The 17,990-nt window shown below is 45.4% G+C and overlaps 1 protein-coding gene across 2 annotated transcripts in view; it reads right to left on the reverse strand.

The window, feature by feature from the left end:
* The window catches only part of tln1 (talin 1), a 92,828-nt gene that overhangs the window by 53,623 nt on the left and 21,215 nt on the right, over positions 1-17,990 (reverse strand). For both annotated transcript variants that reach the window (XM_076284441.1, XM_076284442.1), the window contains exons 3-16: positions 13,659-13,819; positions 11,171-11,268; positions 9,950-10,079; positions 9,258-9,410; positions 8,326-8,468; positions 6,004-6,131; positions 5,422-5,482; positions 4,829-4,933; positions 4,324-4,479; positions 2,712-2,813; positions 1,887-1,963; positions 1,339-1,519; positions 827-940; positions 208-316 (exon numbers count right to left, since the gene is read on the reverse strand). In XM_076284441.1, the coding sequence (XP_076140556.1) occupies positions 208-316; positions 827-940; positions 1,339-1,519; positions 1,887-1,963; positions 2,712-2,813; positions 4,324-4,479; positions 4,829-4,933; positions 5,422-5,482; positions 6,004-6,131; positions 8,326-8,468; positions 9,258-9,410; positions 9,950-10,079; positions 11,171-11,268; positions 13,659-13,788 (1,687 nt within the window). In that variant the 5' untranslated portion in view covers positions 13,789-13,819. The remainder of the gene's footprint in view (positions 1-207; positions 317-826; positions 941-1,338; positions 1,520-1,886; positions 1,964-2,711; positions 2,814-4,323; positions 4,480-4,828; positions 4,934-5,421; positions 5,483-6,003; positions 6,132-8,325; positions 8,469-9,257; positions 9,411-9,949; positions 10,080-11,170; positions 11,269-13,658; positions 13,820-17,990) is intronic.

Here is a 17,990-nt window from a genome sequence, read left to right on the forward strand (position 1 = left end):
TTCATCTCAATAGCCACACAGACACACTAATTGATAAAACAACAGCAAAACATCTTACATCTACAAATAAAAGTACTTCATAATTAGCCTTTAAAAGATTGAAGGAGCTACTTATAAAAAAAAAAGTTGATGCGTCTATGACATCCATCCAAGTTCTGGATGAAGATTAGAAAATCAGAGGATTAGATTAGAAGATCAAATGCTCACCTGCTGTAAGGTTGACCATTGAGGCGGTTCCAGCAGTGATGGCATCCACTTGGGAGTGGATCTCATGCTTGGACTCGTCCATTTTGTTCTTACGCCATGCTTGTGAAGCCTGACAGGCAAGCAAGAAAAGAAATGAAAGACATTATCCACACAGAAAAGTGTTTTATAATGGTCTTTAGTCTTGGATTCATGACTATAAACTTTAAGAGGCATAATCACGTTCACCACCAAACAACTAACAACAAGCAAAATAATATTTCCACATCACATTTTTTTTGGTCTTGGAGAGCTGAGATGAAAGACAAACTCTATTATTGTCACAAAGAGAATTTACAGTGGGGCCACCATAATGAGAAACATAACGGAAGTCTAGACTAGAATATGGTAGCCCGACATCCCAGCTGTAAACAGAGTAGGATAAATACATTTGAAAGAGAACTTTGGACAGTGACCACAGGAAGCAGTGTGTTATTCTACAGAGACCGGTATGTTACGCCTGCTATAGATTCCCGCCAGTAAATGCTGAAACATGCAGCATCAGAACTATGACTAGCACTGTTAAGCAATAGCTGGGAATTGCATGGGAATGTGGCTGAAATGGAGAAAAGTGGGTTCTGACCGCGTCGGTTCCCAGGGGAGGCAGCTCCGACACCTCGCCCAGAGAGGCCTGGGCAGCCTGCACCGCTTGCATACTGGAGTTGATGGTGCCAGTCAGGGCCTGCTGAGCTGCCGTCTGAGAGAGGGAGAAAGGGTGAGGAAAGAGAGAGAGAGAGAGAGAGAGAGAGAGAGAGAGAGAGAGAGGGGGGGGGTTGCCATACATGTGTAAATACACACGTACATGTACACAAACATAGCATGAGAGGGAGAATAAATATGTGAGACACACACACAAATCATAAGAGGGAGAGTGCAGATAGTGTGCTCACATAAACACCCCGCCCCCCAAATATGAGTCAATGTGAGTGTTACAGCAGTGTTTGCATGTGTATTGAACAGTATCTTGTGTAGTATTCTCCAGGAATATTGGCACTTATTGATCTGTAAATACATTTTTGTGTGTGTGTGTGTGTGTGTGTGTGTGTGTGTGTGTGTGTGTGTGTGTGTGTGTGTGTGTGTGTGTGTGTGTAGTACCAGAGGGGGCATGTGTCCGCGGTGCATCTGCCCGCTGGTGATGTGCTGCTTGGCCTGAGGCATGGAGCCCATCTGGAAGCTCTCCGGTCCCCCGGCCCCTGAGCGCATGATGGCCGGCAGGGCCACGGAGCCCGTCTCCACCTTCCCCATCTTATTGAACTGCTGCTGCAGCACTGTGGACCTGGGACAGGACAGGGGCCACACAGTCAGACAACATAGATATGCCACAATGGTGGCATCAATGCATCATCAATACAGTGTCAAAGTATTCCACTGTACTGTACCGTATACAAGCCATACTACAGAGGCCTTTATACACACACAGAGATATAAATCATCCTAATATTTACACATAGATATACTTAATGTATTTATAGTACACAAAGCTATACAAGTGGATCTTGTAATATACACAGTGACTAATACTGTAATAAAAGTGTAAATATTCCATTTATGTTTTAAATAACCCAATGAGTCCTTGTAGACTTTAAAGGGCGAGAGGTTGGCTGTGTTAAAAAACACTTTCAGCCATAACTCTTTCAGCTCACTTTTTGGGTGACACAGAGTCCTCGAGCATGGTGGATTCTTCATCGCCCTCTAAGCCAAAGTGGTCTTTGCTCTTTTTCTGTTGGGAGTGAAGCGCAGAGGAGGATGAGGAGGGGAAGAGAGGGGGAAGAGAGAGAGAGAAGAGAGAAACGAGAAGAGAGGAAAGAAAGCGAGGTTAAGAGGAGTAGAGGTTGGAGTGCTACTTCAGACAGCGGAGGGCCTGAATGAAGTGCTCTGTTGCTGCCTGAGCCCCCCCCCACCCTCTCCTTCCCCCTTGAGCCCCTTCAGGTCAGCGGCGGAGGTTTGTTGTGGAATTCCTCGCACCACGGTGAATGGCTGCAAGCGCTTTCACAGTGGAGGTGCAGAGCAGAGCAGAGCAGGGCTGAGCCTTGGGGCTGAGCGCGGAGAAAGACCCTAAATCTCACAGATGAAGACGTGCTCAGGAGCTCGACCCAACACAGCTGGCTTCCATCACGGGCCTGCTGCCGTGGATTCATCAACGGCTTACAGGATTGATAACGCAACCTGACACTTCAGGAGTTCATAGTAGCCTTTCAAAACACACGAGCACACAGAAACTGCAGTCCAGGGTAGCTATGAACTGAATAATAATCATCATAATGTTACTCTTACCCCCCACACTATGGAGAACATAAGACACAAAATATGTTTGGTTCACATGACAAACAACACAACAACTACTCTGGTGAGGCAGGTGGTTTTTTTACCGCAAGATATTTATGGCATCCAGGTTAACCAGGGATATATTTATCTGCTTAAAAGAACTACAGGCCACCACATTACCACAGTCTGATGGTAGGACATACCTTTTTCAGAATGATGTCAATGTATCCAGCAATCAGCTGCGCGATCTGCTCTCCTTCTGTGGTCTGCACGGAGTAGTATCCATCTTGGTAGTCTCCAAAGTCCTGAGAAAACAGGGTTTAGGGGATTAACAGCACATATTAGTAAACAAGAATGTCCTAAACTGTGCCTGTAATTGGTATCCCAATCTTTTTCTACACATTGGTTTGACATATCAAGGAATCAACACTGAGTGTGTGTGTGTGTGTGTGTGTGTGTGTGTGTGTCTACAGGTGTCCATGAAGTTGTTCTTTGACAACCATCCTTATTTCTCATGAGTGCACATAACTTTATTTTGGCACTAAAAAACATATGTGCTCACTGCCTTAGCTGTCTAGATAGGGTCAATTTCCCAAAGGTTCCATTTTAACGCTACATTCTATCACCATGCCTTCATCAATCTAGAATGAGTGGAAAGGCTTCTAGCCCATAAACGACAGGGGACCAGCACAGAGACAATACACTAGATAAGAAACAGCCTGTGAGGAAGTGGGACCCAAAGTCATCTTTAGCCCAGATGTCAGCAGAAGGCAGCCAGTCCTGACCTGGCTGCAGCTACCCGTGACTGGCTCTCTGGTGAAAAATACCGTCTGGCATTAACTCAGATGAGTGTGCTCAAATCACCGACTGACTCAGTGCGGCTGGCTGGCTGGCTGGCGGCATGCTTTAGATGAAAGCTCACGGGCTAACCTTAGATCTACAATCAAAAAGCCATCTCTTTCAGTGCCTCCTTGTCCTCCCCAAAACACAAAAAAATAAGAGCTAGCGGAGCCAGCTGCTAATCCTCTGGTGATTTGCCAGGAAATACTTGCCTGAGTATTTCCCCAGACCTAAAAATAAAAATAAATACGGACGCACGCACTTTCGATCTCGGGAGCCGCAGAGAAATAAAAGAAAGGGGGCCTCCGGAACAAGGAAAAAGGGGAAGTGGATGGGTGGATGGAGTAGGTTCCAAAAAAAACCCCAGTTTGTTGATTCAATGGTCTTCAATATTTGAAAGAAGAAAGACGAGCAAAGACAATGAAGCGCGTTCGTTATGGAGGAGCGTTGGCCGCTATCGCAGGTTCTGCTTCCCTTCTCTCTCTAATGGCCCGTGACCAGCGTCTGATCCGCTGGCTGAAGGATCACAGGGGCCACTCAAGAGACACCCGCCACAACGCTAAGCCCGCGATGACAGAAATGAACCCTGTTATTATCCTGCACATCAACTGGGCTCTTCTGCCTTTCATTTTGGGAACTCTTGTGAAGCATCCAATAATATTATTATTATTACCAGTTATTGGGCTTGTTTCATAAGAGCAGGTGTGGCAGTGAGACTATTAAATAATAACTATTAAACTCAAGTCCACAAAGCTGTTCACAGAAGTGTGGCACAATCACAGTAAGAGGTACAAGGCACTCATCATACTTGGCTTCTCCATCTTCACATTTCATGCACATCAAAGGGTTTGTGAGCAAGGCGGAAAGAGACAGAGTGAACCTGACGCAAACACTTTTACATCGCCACATCCTGATATGGGTAAACAAGGAAGTGTCAGGCCGAGAGGTTAGGATTGAACTGAAATGCTGACTGACCAGCGTGAAGCTCTTGGGGGAGGCGGCCCAGCGTTTGATGTTGGTCAGGCTCCACTCCTGCATCACCTCCTTGGTCTTCTCGTCCACACGCATCACGCTCTCCTTGGTGATGCCCAGCAGACGCGGGACCAGCTTGTTCTTCCCCTTCATTTTCTCCTGCAGATGGCAAACGGACAACAGCACAATGACATGGCCCACCGAAGTCAGCACTATTTCTATCATTATTATCCAAACAACAGGTACAATATACCTGACAAACGCCCTGAAATTAGTTCAGTAAAACACCGCAATGAGTCAAAGGGCCCTAATTCAAATAACGGGCAAAATCTAAGCAAAGCTAATATAATTCCATATCTTGGCAAAATCTATTTGTTAATCCAATACCAACTAAACACTTGTTTGTTTTCTGACTTTGCACTTTGCCCATGATTTAGATTATTAGGCCCACGGTGATACTATAGGGAAGTGTAGTTTTTGGATTCTGTAATGTTTATGATGCCCTTACCTTGACCAGGAAGAAAGACACTCCGTAGGTTTTGAGAGAGCGGGCCAGTTTGACATAGCTGACTTTGGCCTCAATCTCAGTCATGTTTTGGTAGTTCTTGTGGGCCTGTTGGAATATGGTCATATTTACATACAGCTGTTCCAACTCACACAGCACCGTGATGACCGATGTGTGGGTTTAACAGTAAATAAGCAATGCAAACATAGACAAACCTGGTCATATTTTCAAACATACACAACTATTGAGTTTCAGCGGGGTCATTGTTATATAGCCAAGGCATAGTTCCCTTTGATTTGATGTGGCTTTCCATAACTTCACCACTTCTAAACTGGCGCTGACCTTAGGGGGGACCAGCACACACTGAGCTGCAAATGGTTCAGATTTGCCTGTGTGCTGGGTCATGTGTTTTTAGTCTGGGTTTTCATCCCTCCCAGGAGCAAAATAATAAAATAAAGAGTCCTCGCCACAACCACTGAGGAGCTGCACAGCGCACAATACTGATGAACTGAGAGCGACCTCGGTGGGAAACAGACTCTACACGTTCACAGTCTCAAACACACACACACGCGCACATACGCACGCAAGTCCATTACCTGGAAGATCTTCCTCTCGCCTTTGTTCTTGATGTATTCTTTTGGAAGGAACTCTTTCATACTGTAAAGCAGAAGTAGAACAGAGTGAACTCAGAGACGCCTTCACATGACTCCGCAGAGACCAGGGATCAGTGAGGCCACATTCACATGTGCTTTTGCCCTGAGTGGCGAACTGGATCGTTTCAGTGGTGCTAAAAAACAATACTGTGGCCCCCGTGAACAGAACATGAACTCACTACATCTATTGTTAGACTTGGCCCGACTCCGTCTCATACTATACTCACTAAAGGTTTGGCACAAGATCAAGTCATAATATTTCAAGTACATTTAAGAGAAGACAAAGACAATCAAAAGTTAGAGGTGGAGAGAGAGAAAGAAAGACAGAAAGTTAGAAGTGGAGAGAGAAAGAAAGAAAGAAAGAAAGAAAGAAAGACAGGTGGAGAGAGACAGAAAAAGCAAAGGGAGGAAAGACCAGACAAAGAAAGAAAGAAAGAAAGAGACATGGAAAGAGAAAAAAGAAAGAGAGAAAGAAAGAAAGTGCAGGAAAGGGTGAGGCAAATGAAAGACAGAAGCTCTCCGTACTCCAGGAATCCTGGCTTATGCTTGGTCTCGTTGTGGTCTCCAAACTGGATCTGGCACTGGAAGCCGGCGAAATCGCAGGCCTTGTCGAAGGAGACAGGATGCGAGCCGTTCAGGATGTCATCACGGGCCTGGAGAGAAGAGGCAAAGCAAAGAGAATGGACAAATTAGTGTCTTTTTATTTCCCATTTCACGCTCTTCGATTTAACTGAGATTAAACAGAATTCAATCTACACCCCTGTGCCACTCTCCAACTGTGATGGTCATGGGCAAAATGTGAAAAAGAGTTTAACATTTTACAATCCAAAGCCCAAATTATAAACAACACCATAAAAATTAAGGGTGTCACGATTTCGATTTTATTTCGAAATCGATCGAAATTACATCTCAATCTCGAACTTCGAACTTAAAAGTAGAATCGACGATGCAGCCACACCCCCAATATCACGTCCAGCATGTATGCCAAGACGCACAAACACACATGCACGTGCTGAACTGCAGCATCAACACTCCTCTAATTTTAGGCTGCAGCCAGTTAAAATATAGGCCTACACATCAACCTACCGAAATCAAAGCCCCTCTTGCTACTTTGAAATCACCGGTGTGGAAGTATTCGTTCATTCACGTCAATTAAACCTAACTTAGCCTACTCAACTTAGCAAGTGAAAAGATGGTCTAATTACAGTCCAAAGTTACTTTAAGGCTTAAAATGTACATTTATAAGTACATATTCCATGAACACTATTGGGTCTCTTCGGAGTGTGCTGAAACAATCAAATTAACATTCTGTGTTGTTTCATTTTACTATGTTCACGTCTGTTTTAGCCTAATGTTAGTTCTGTTTACATTACAACCTCGCGGTTGGAACGGTTTCAAAGCGGTTTCAAAATAAAAGCCCCCTGAAAAAGAAAAGGAAAAGGCCAAAAAGAGTAAATAACATATAAGGAATGCATTAATAGTAATATTTTTAAAAATCGAAAATCGAATCGAATCGTGACTTTAAAATCGAAAATTACATCGAATCGAGGATTTGGAGAATCGTGACACCCCTAATAAAAATATACTACATCATTAAAATAATATGCTGATACAATAAACTGCTTCCTGTGATTGATTGTTTAACTGATACGCACATGAGATGATTAGAGTCAAATAAACAGCTACTGAGTACCACACTATCATCCAAACTATTCCTTCCAGAAATATGGAGGGACAAGTATAAACATGGCTCACACATATCAATACCAGTCATTCCCATAATGATAAATTCAAATAGAGAAATCAGCAGTCGACTGCGTCCAGTGTAAGCACTGAGGCCCTGAAATGTAATCTCCCTCCCCCTGGCCTCCTGTCGGGCTAGCTACTGTCTCTTCTGTGGAGACTGGCGAGATATAAACAGGGCCGGTGTGAGTCGACGGTGCGCTGCTTGTGTTGGCCTGCCGAGTGGCGTGCGCGATCCTGCTCCAGCTGTGTTTGTGCTGGAGGGATCAGCCGGGCCGGAACAATAGAGCTGCCCCCAGACGAGTGGGCGGGACCACACGGGCAGAACTGGGGCAGGACGAGCAACGCATTTCCAAGAAGCACTGTGCCAGTCGCACTGGGGTTGGATTCGAATACCATAGGAACTATATTAAAGTCTTACTTTATATAAATTTACACTACATCAATAATTCATTTCCCCAAGTACAGTACATCACCGCTAGAGAAAGGGTCAACAAGTTCAGATGATTGTGGCATTTTCGAGTTGGGCTGGAAGTCACTTCTCTAATACTACCTGCCCCATTTCCTCTGGTAAGGAGCAGTGACTTTTCTCACAGGAAGTATCCATATCTCCCTTCATGGGAGAGGTCACACACATGTACATGCAACCCCACCCTTGATGCTGTGGAGACAGAGCACGGGCAGGCAACAGGGGGGGGTTTCCCGACACACACACACAATCACACACATCAGCCCCTGGAAACTTTACACTGGCTGCCATCAAAGGCTAGGATCAATCTTCCCTTCTCACACTGCTCAGTAACGTGAGGATCGATCCTCTCAGTATGCTCACACCCCTCCCAGTGTACACTCTTCTCATTAGCTGCTGCCACGGCGATATGCTAGTACATCACTGCAGATGCATAATTAATGTTCAGGGGCCACTGTGTGTGTTTGGGCCTAGGACCCAAAGACCCTGGGGGGAGGGGGGGAGGGAGAGAGAGAGAGAGAGAGAGAGAGAGAGAGAGAGAGAGAGAGAGAGAGAGAGAGAGAGAGAGAGAGAGAGAGAGAGAGAGAGAGAGAGAGAGAGAGAGAGAGAGAGAGAGAGAGAGGAACATCCTCTACCTGCACATAGAGCAGATTGAGCTGCACAGGGTCTCTGGAGTCCACGTTCTGGTCTGAGTAGAAGAACTTTCTCCTGAGGAGCAGCATCTCTGTCTCCTCAATGCCCTGCTCACGCAGCGTTCGCCCGTGATCCAGCCAGTTCACTGTGGACACACACACACACACACACACACACACACACACACACACACACACACACACACACACACACACACACACACACACACACACACACACACACACACACACACACACACACACACACACACACACACACACACACACACACACACACACACACACACACACACACAAATTCAGAGACAAGCTTTGCAAAGACAATAAAGCCATTACTCTCATAAACAACAATATATTTAGCTAAAACAGCTCTTAGGTTTACTGTGCTTCCCCAACACCCACCTCCCTTGAAGAAACAGTGAACATTGTAATTTTCATTTAATTTTCATGACCAAACCAATAACCAAACAGACATGCACTATGTTGATACAATGTACTTTGAAGTGCACATGCAAAACTGCTTTTCAGGATAAAAACAGATATCCAGCAGTAATAATTTGCTTTACAATAATCAAAGGGTAGAACATATTGTTTTGAATTTGGCGACAGATTAATCTTTTTTTTTTTTTTTTTTTTGTCTTCACAATGTGACCTGACCCTTGCACTTCTCTCGTAGCACTACTTGCAACTAGTCTTGCTGATCCTAGCACTTACCACCTGACTAGAACTGACACTCGACTGTTTAAAAACAGCACTCACTGATGCACTTCTTTAAATTGTCCTGGAATTGTTGAGAGGATTGCTTTAAAAAGCTTAAACTGCTTACCATGTTATTAGTCGCTTTGGTTAAAAATGCGTCAGCCAAATGTAATGTAATGTGAGTACATGGGAACCCACTGTGGAACACTACTCACACTCATCGTCTGTGTGGAGTTTCTGCTTGAGCTTCTCCATCTTCTTGTCGTCCCTCAGGAGCGTCTTGTCCCTCTTCAGCGTCCCCGTGGTCTCCTCCTTCTTCTCCTCCAGGATGTCACGCACCAGCGAGTACTCGTCATAGTTTGTGATGCCTGGGGAACAGCAGCAAAACACCAACTGTAAGCAGTGGTTTCTACAGGGATTTTGTCGTCTCAAAAAGACTGAGAAGTTCTCAGACCTGTTCCTGTAGTTCCCCTGAACAGAGGAACTATTGCTGATCCAAGCACTGCTAGCAAAAAGTTGATATTAGCACTGACGAACCATTCAAACCACACCCCTTGTTTCCATACTCCTGAAGCAATGTGTTGATTGGCTAGAACTGTTAATGGCTCATTCTAAGCCACTAAGCTTGTTCTCCATTTAGAGAGCCAGGACTATACACGCACACGCACAGAAAGGGCAGCTAGAGGCCTTTGAGTAGCAATTTGCTGAATTCAACAAAAAGTGTATTAAATTACAATCGTCAACGTAATTTAGAGAGTCATGGAACGAAAATCAGGTTTGTTTTGGCTAATGAAGAGAGCATTGTCGGGTTCAGACAGGCATGCTGAACAGGAAAGATGGAACAAAGGCTGAGGAAGCATATCAAGGCATGTTGTTCAGAAAGCTAGAAAATCAACGCTAGACTCACCTATCCTTGCGCAGATGGTCATGAGCATGTCGCTGACGATTTTAGAGTCGTCCACCATGACTGTTTTCACTGTCCCATCCAGCATGCGAATCTTCAGGGGTCTCTGTTTCTTCTTGTACTCCAGGGTGTCCTGTTAACAACACGTTACCTTGGTTACTATTAAGGCCGCAGCATCATGGAGTTCTTATAAAGGCACTGATAAAAGTTTTCTTGGATGTTTATTAGTGTCTTTTGGTGAATGGTGATGTTGTTGGTGAAGGTGATGTTGTTCTGCTCTGTACCACAGACAGGTGGTAGGTGGTAGTGGAACGACATGTCAAAATTAATTTAAAGTTACCAAATACCACATACAAAAACAGTTGGTTATTAAAAAAACATCCCTCAAAAAGAGGTTAATTTTTGCATAGCGTTGCTTTAACTTTCTCTACAACCAGTAGAATGATACAGACAGGCCAAAAGCTTTTCTGCTAGCAGTGTGTCTCTTAATCATATCATAGTGTACTGTATGTGTGTGGTAAAAATACACTCGGAGTGAACCCTATTCAGTAATTAACTTGTCAGGCTACTTGAGTGCGTCATGACATAACACATCCCGTGATGCGTCATGTATATTTGGAACACGTTATGGGATGGCGGTAATATGACATGTCAGGTATTAGCTTCCATTTAGTCCTTACGAAAGAGAACTGAATCAGATCTGGTGGGAGCATCTCAGGTAACAGCTTACTCATATCGCCTGGGTTTGCATGGCTTACTGTAGCCCTATTCTGAGAAGTTATCAAGCGTTCTTTTTCCCACAAGCCCAGGTCACCTAGACCATTACGGAGTTCTGTCATACTCCTGAGGAGTCATGGGTGGCTCATGTTACAGCTTGAGTGAAGGTGGTGATGGCACGGGGAGAATGTTATTCATCTGGAGTGGGTGACACTCGATGGCTCGTGGGACTAAGTCGTGTGATGACGCGCTTGGTCACTGTGGCGAACGGTCATTGTGTGACCCCACAAGGTCGAGAGTGGTCAGGGGCAACACATGCTGCGATATTACGCCATCACAAAGACAAACATGCAGACAAACACGCAGACACACACACACAGACATCAGACAGAACACTACCATGAAACCTACACCTCACTTCCACACACTCAAGTCACACACAGTAACTCACAGAACACACACACACACACACACACACACACACACACACCTCCTTGATCCACTCACCCCATTCCTCAGCATGTAGTAGTCCAGGGCTTTCCCCGCCTCCAGCCAGATGCCCTTCTTGGGATCCTCGTCAGACAGGAACAGGCCGTAGTCGTTGGCTGGCGGTGAACAGAATAGAGCAGCATAGTGAGTGGGTGAGATTAGATTCCCCGCACTGGTCACCGGCACACACCGCGGTTCCCCAGTCACAGGCAGCCATCATTACCGCATTCATTCCACTACAGCAAATCCTGCACTCATACAGTCATTCCATCGTACGAGTGGAATCTGACATTTGAGAAATTGGAATCCCCAAACCTCTAAAATTGGGCATGTTTGCTCTAGTGGGTTTAATGCCTTGGGTTGGATAGCATGACGTCAATGAATGGGTACATAGTAATGTTTTTTTTGGTTGTTGTTGGGGAAAAAAAAAAACTTTCAGACAGACACATACAAGCTTATATGTCATCAATGTCAATTTCAAAAACACAGTCTGAGGAGAACCCATCATTTGGCTGTTAGGGAACACTTGACACTTCCTGCACATGAAGCCCCGGTCACACCACAAGGGCCCCCGCTCTCACCACCATCTCCCCACTTCTCTGTGGCACATCAGCACTTTAGCTTTAATTCAATCCTCACAGGGCCTTGGGTTGTGTGCTTTCCTCCACTCCAATGGCTTGCCAAAGCTGAGTGGATCCTGCCATTTAAGATGCTGAACATTCCACATTAGCTGTTGCTGTTGGCCATGGGGCTGTCTCCCCCACCCCACCCCCCCCCATTCCCCCTCTCATAAAAGTGGAAAATTGCTCACAGGTTAGGACAGGCATGGAGCCTGGGCTGGCCCACCAGCCCCCGCAAGCGGTAAGAAACGCAAGCGGTAAGAAACGCAAGCGGTGAGAAACGCGAAATGCTTTTGCAACACCGGGGGACCTGCCGTGTACAGGCCCGCCCCCGCCTCCAACCCCCACCCACACTCCACAGTGGAGACAAGCTGCTGGAAAGCATAACTAAATGAATTGCACTGACTATCGGTGGATACCTAATCCAGAATCTGTCATGACAGAATATTCCACAAGAGTCAAAAAGGCTCCACAGAGGAGAGTAAATAATGACACAGATATCTACAAATGGGAATGAATTTATACGGGGGGGGGGGGGTGGGGGTCCAGACATGCTTTGTGTATTAGATTGCGGAGCAAAAGTTGTTGGCAAAACCAGAGACATCTGAGTAGAATAGGATTTTCCAGGATTAATCCAAGCATTGCTGATATTCTGCCCAGAAATGACTATCAAGAGCCAATCAAACAACACACAAATGTGTCCATCTGAGTGTGTGTGTGTGTGTGTGTGTGTGTGTTATAATATATTTCAACATTTTGCCTGAAGTAGGACAAATAATGAAGCCATATGGTGAGTTGAGCAGGCTGTTTGTTTTTGTCAGTGCCGCGTTAAAAGCCCAAATCCCTGACGCCACAGGGCCAGCCAGCCAGCTGGCAGGCCGCAAGGGACCCTCTGTAGCAGGGTGTCCCCTCTGACCGCAGGAACAGCCGAACTCATGGTGAATATGACCCACTAAGGGTCATAGGGCGGGCCTGCTGTAAGACACATCACGCGCAAGACATTCCACACTCAGTGACACGAGGGTGTGGAGGGGTGAAATCACTTGCTTCTCCAATATCTTGGCGGCACGCTGCCTAAGGCAACCTCATGTGCAAAGGGAGAGAAAAAATGCATCATGAGCTTGGGAATGATTTCATTTTGGTGGGGTTCAGAGGGAAAAAAGGAAAATTCCGACATGGGTCGGTCTGGTGCCTCATTTCGTGCGAATGCACCATATTCACGTTTAGGAGTCACGTTATGGTCTCGCTTGCATTCTAAGACCTACTACACGGCATAAATGGGCTCCTGAGTCAAATAATTCACAGAATTAAACTTTTGGCACCCAAAGTTGCATAACTGCTAATTCTCAAAATTGAGTTGGTATGCATGTAGTAAATCTCCGAGACTGTTAAATCAATCCATCTGCCTAACTCCATGAACCATGACATCACATCAATAATGTCAAGTTCTACACCTCTAGCATGCAGCATAGTTGGCCAGTGACCCTCTGAAAGCATGCTGACGAAGCAGCGCTTTGCCTGGATGATAAAACAAGCGGACCAGCGAGGTTAACACTGCTGCCTAAGTAGAATCGTCAATGCCCACCCTGAAATCCAGGTTAATGCCAAGGCAGGGACTACACCATCATTGATTACAGGTTTGCTCTTGATGGTAAGGAAGGATGTGTGTGTATTTGGTTGGGTGGGGTTTTTTCGTTAGGACAAACATAGTTGGATCAGTGTGTATGGGAGCACCTATGTATGTGTGTATGTGAAGAAGGTGTTGGAACTGTGTGTGTGTGTGTGGGGGTGTTCTTTGTATGTGTGTATATGAAGGTGTTGGAACTCTGTGTGTGTGTGTGGGGGGGGGGGGGGGGTGTGTGTGTGTGTGTGTGTGAGAGACTCACGCTGGCCGAGCTGTGCTTCGGGGACTCTCTCCCGTATGATGCGACAGGCGTCGTACACCATGGTGGAGGGCTCGAACTGCATGGTCTTCACCACGTTCCCCACGCTGATCTTCAGTGACAAGGCCACCATGGCTGCCGCTGTGTCTTTGCCGCTACTTCACCTGAGAAAAAACAAACACACACACACACACACAAGCAAAGGTTGATTGACATAAGAAACAAAATGCCCTGAGAGATTATCTGTGTGTTCAAATCACCTATTCCAAAGGTTGCCAAACACTGACTGTGACTGTGTTTGTCCACACACATTAAAGCCAACATATCATCATTAGTCAGATGAGTTGTGTAAACAGCAGGAAATAAGTCACCACCATTCTGGTTAACATACCATAAAATTGTGTTTGAAGAAGACATCAAACAATTAAGTTTTTTTTAGCCCTTTTGTGATGAGGATGTGAGTAAGTGTGTGTTTTTTTTACTGAGAAAGAGTGCTTTTGGTTTCAGTAGGTCAGCATGTAAAGCCACAACTGTGTCTACTTCCCCAAATCTGAGGGGATTTTTACAGGAGGGATGCTGAAGCCTGAAAAAGGAAGGAACAGGAACATTGCCGTGTGTGAAACCTGACAGTCAGGCTTTATGTGGGCACAACTGCACATTCAAGGTTGCTTAAAATAACTACAAATATTTCCAAGGACATCAATTGTGTCCAGGAGTACGACAGCAGTCTGGCAATGTCGGCCGTGTAAAAATTAGGGAAACAGTACACCGCAGAACGGATCGTAATATTCATCAGAATTCAACTGCAATGGTTTCCACATGAGCCACATGGTTTGTTGTTGCTAAGCCAACTTTAATGGGGCTCTGCTAAAAACAAATATGTCATTAGCAACAAAGCAAGTGAAGCAAGTTCCAGACATTCTACGGCGAGTTCCGGAACGACTCCACTCAGGTTGGCTTGGCAACACGTACTCATGCATTGGGACCTGGGTTGATACAGAGAGAGAGAGAGTAGGGGAGAGAGAGAGAGAGAGAGAGAGAGCGGAAGAGAGACTGGCCTGCCAACATGGCATCCCAACTGGATCACTTTCAGAGGAGAGAGAGAGAGAGACAAAGACAAACTTCCTTTACAGAATGTAGCCTGGCACATCCCTCCTCATCTCACGCTTTTGGGTGGAATAAAGAGAGGAGGGGGCGTTCAACTGCCTCTGACCAAGACTTCTGTTACACTTCAGACTCCCTCTCAAGTCAATTTATTAACAGTGATCACACTCTGCCTTCACATTCACACATGCAAGCACACACAGACACACACACACAGACACACACACACACACACACACACACACACACACAGACAAACACACACACAGACACACACACAGATGTAAATCACCCATAGTCTACAGGATGTGGCCTGAAGTCAGGCGAAAGAATGCTGGCCAAGGCACAAACACAACAGTCAGGGATGGGCTCCAGGATGAGAAACAAACAATGACTCTGGCCTACCACTCGGAGTGCATAAGATACAGCCTTAGCCTCGGTCTGTAGTCTCTGGCCCACATGCAATCACTCTCAACTCTCTTCAGTACGCAGCGATCACTGACATTTCACCCAGTCAGCAGAAACATGTGGGTGTACGTTCTGTGTAGACCTGGGGGGATTTAGTCACTGGCGCTATGTAGCAGCCACTTTCAAGCGCAGAATCAGAAACAGTCTAGAGTCTAAAGTTGTGACGCAAGTGAGTTTAAATAAACAATAATACGAACTACTCACGTTCCATTTGCAAAGTTGCAGAGATGCAACACCTACGAGTTTGGCCACCGCAGCTTTACACTAGAGTGCCCTAAGCACTTACTTAGATCTGCAACGGAACGTTACACAGCACTAACGTCTCCTAACCATGACCACTGTAGACTAAATGCAGCTGTTACCACTAAAATGACCTGTGCTCTGCAGTGAGGTGCAAACAATAACTGTAGAACCACTGACCTGCAATGCTGGGGAGTTATTTATATTCTGTATATAGATCAAGGGTGTGTATGGGTGTCCATGACTACGCATGACTACAGCTGCGCGCTGCACAGCTTATGAACTGAGAGGAGCATCAACTGCATTCACATTCTGCTATTCAACAACTGAATAACATCCTAAATATGTCAACACAGGCCAACCTGCTGGTGTGAATGAGGACTTTTACGATGTTTTGGTAACTTCCTATTTGAATGAAAATGGCTGGATTTAAAACCAAAGGCATTCCCCATAAAACATGTCTGCATAAAGGGTGGGAAATAAAACAAGTGCTTGAAAACACATTTATTTTGTCCAGCCAAAAGCTGCCACAACATGTGGAACAGCCCACCAGTTCAGGGTTTACTTGAAATGATGCAAGGGTCTTAAAGGGTGATGTGGTTAACCAGTGCGTTTAGCATCCTCCAGTTCCAGTGGAATTGTGGACACATGATAGGAGCATCGATCCACACACACACACACACACACACACACACACACACACACACACACACACACACACACACACACACACACACACACACACACACACACACACACACACACACACACACACACACACACACACACACACACACACACACACACACACACACACACACACACACACACACACACACACACACACACACACTGTAGTCTGGGCATGCCTGAAGAAGAATGTTTCAAAAATGTGATGATTCAAGGCTTGTGCAACAGGTAATGTTCTCTCAGAGGAACAATTGGTTTTAAATGGAGTAGGCCTTAAAAAATACAATTTTTAAAAATAAAAGATCATGTGCCTCACACACAGGAACAGAGTTTATCCAGATTCCCAGGCTGCGTTTGTTCAGGAGTGGATGCCTCCAGCAGCCGGATCCTTCACAAGCCCGTGGGGATCTTTCCTCACGCTCATTGACTACTGGTGTGGTCCCCGCTGGGCATTTGGCCTGGTTCTCACATGGCCTGAGGGGAAGGTGTGGGGGTTCCTGGCAGCATTCCAGACCCCCTGATCAGCACTCCAAATTTAGGAGAGTTTGGGGGCGAGGGATGGGGGGGGGGGGGGGCGCGCGCAGTGCTTTAATGGCGGGCTTTTGACGTCGTCTTTTTGGCTGCAGAGTTAAAGAGGCCCCAGCAGCATGTGAGAGAAAGAGAAAGAAAGAAAGATAGAGAGAGGGAGGCATCCCCCGGTCGGAAAAAACAAGGTCGAGCTGTGGATGAAAATAAAACAAGACACCTACCACAAAGCCCAGAGCGGTCACTCAGGAAGAGTCAACTAGCAATCGGTCACAGTGCAGCAGTACTTCTACAGCGTACACTCAAAAGATCCGTCCCATGCTTTGAAGTGAACAAATTGAATTGAATAAATATTACTGTGCACTTCTCATGTGCGCGTACATGTTCTTACACGTCACAGACCCTAAACTTCAAAGTAACCCTTGCCTAAACCCCAAGTACAACATGTACTATATAAAAACTACACTGTTTTCATCTACTCATATTATCGGTGTTGTTAAGTACAAATAACTACAGGATACTTAATATAAATCGTGGCCAGAGTGCCTTTTGTCTGGTTAACCAGAAACACACGTGATGCAAAACAAAAAATGCTCTTCCACATTTTTAAACTTAAGCTCCCCGCCTCCTTTCCCCAGTTCATAGTCACAGACGTTTTTTTTTTTTTTTTTGCATGTCAAAGTCCTCCCTCAGCTGTTTGTGGTCGAATGCGACAGAAATTCCAAGGACGAGGCTTTGATGCCTCATCTGAAAGAGTTTGACTCCTGCTCCGACTTGTTCCCAAACTTTGCCAGAGATCTGAGGAATGTGCAGATCCCTTGCCTCAAAACAATGAACTAATAAAAATGTCTATCTATCACATTTCAACACAACCACCCCCAACGTGGCAGAAAAAAACACCACAGGCCTTTTGATAGTTAATGGATAATGTGGCTTTATCACCAAGCTTGTTGGTATGCCAGTAATTTTATAAGAGGAGACATGCTGTATGGAAGGTCAGCTCTGAGGTCCAGTTAATGGGGTGCTTTGTTTCATGATCCCATCATGAAAGCCTCAAGAAATTACCAAACAAAGACCTCAATAAAGTCCCAAACTTAAAACATGCTTGATAACCAACTTCATGACAAAAGACACATTGTCAAGGAAGGCAATATTTCTCAAAAGAGAGACAAACATCTATGAACATCTACATCCAAACCTAATATGATTACTTAAAAGTAGAATAACTCAGCTTTAATGACTTTCTGATATAAAAAGTAATGACTGTCACCCTAAAAATCCCCCCGTTGGCAGAAATCTGAGAGAGGG

This window comes from Alosa pseudoharengus, unplaced genomic scaffold (assembly GCF_046254945.1).
Source record: "Alosa pseudoharengus isolate Yale_2024_CS ecotype anadromous, Long Island Sound unplaced genomic scaffold, YU_APseudo_1.1 YU_APseudo_1.1_scf_14, whole genome shotgun sequence".
NCBI classification, from domain to species: domain Eukaryota; kingdom Metazoa; phylum Chordata; class Actinopteri; order Clupeiformes; family Clupeidae; genus Alosa; species Alosa pseudoharengus.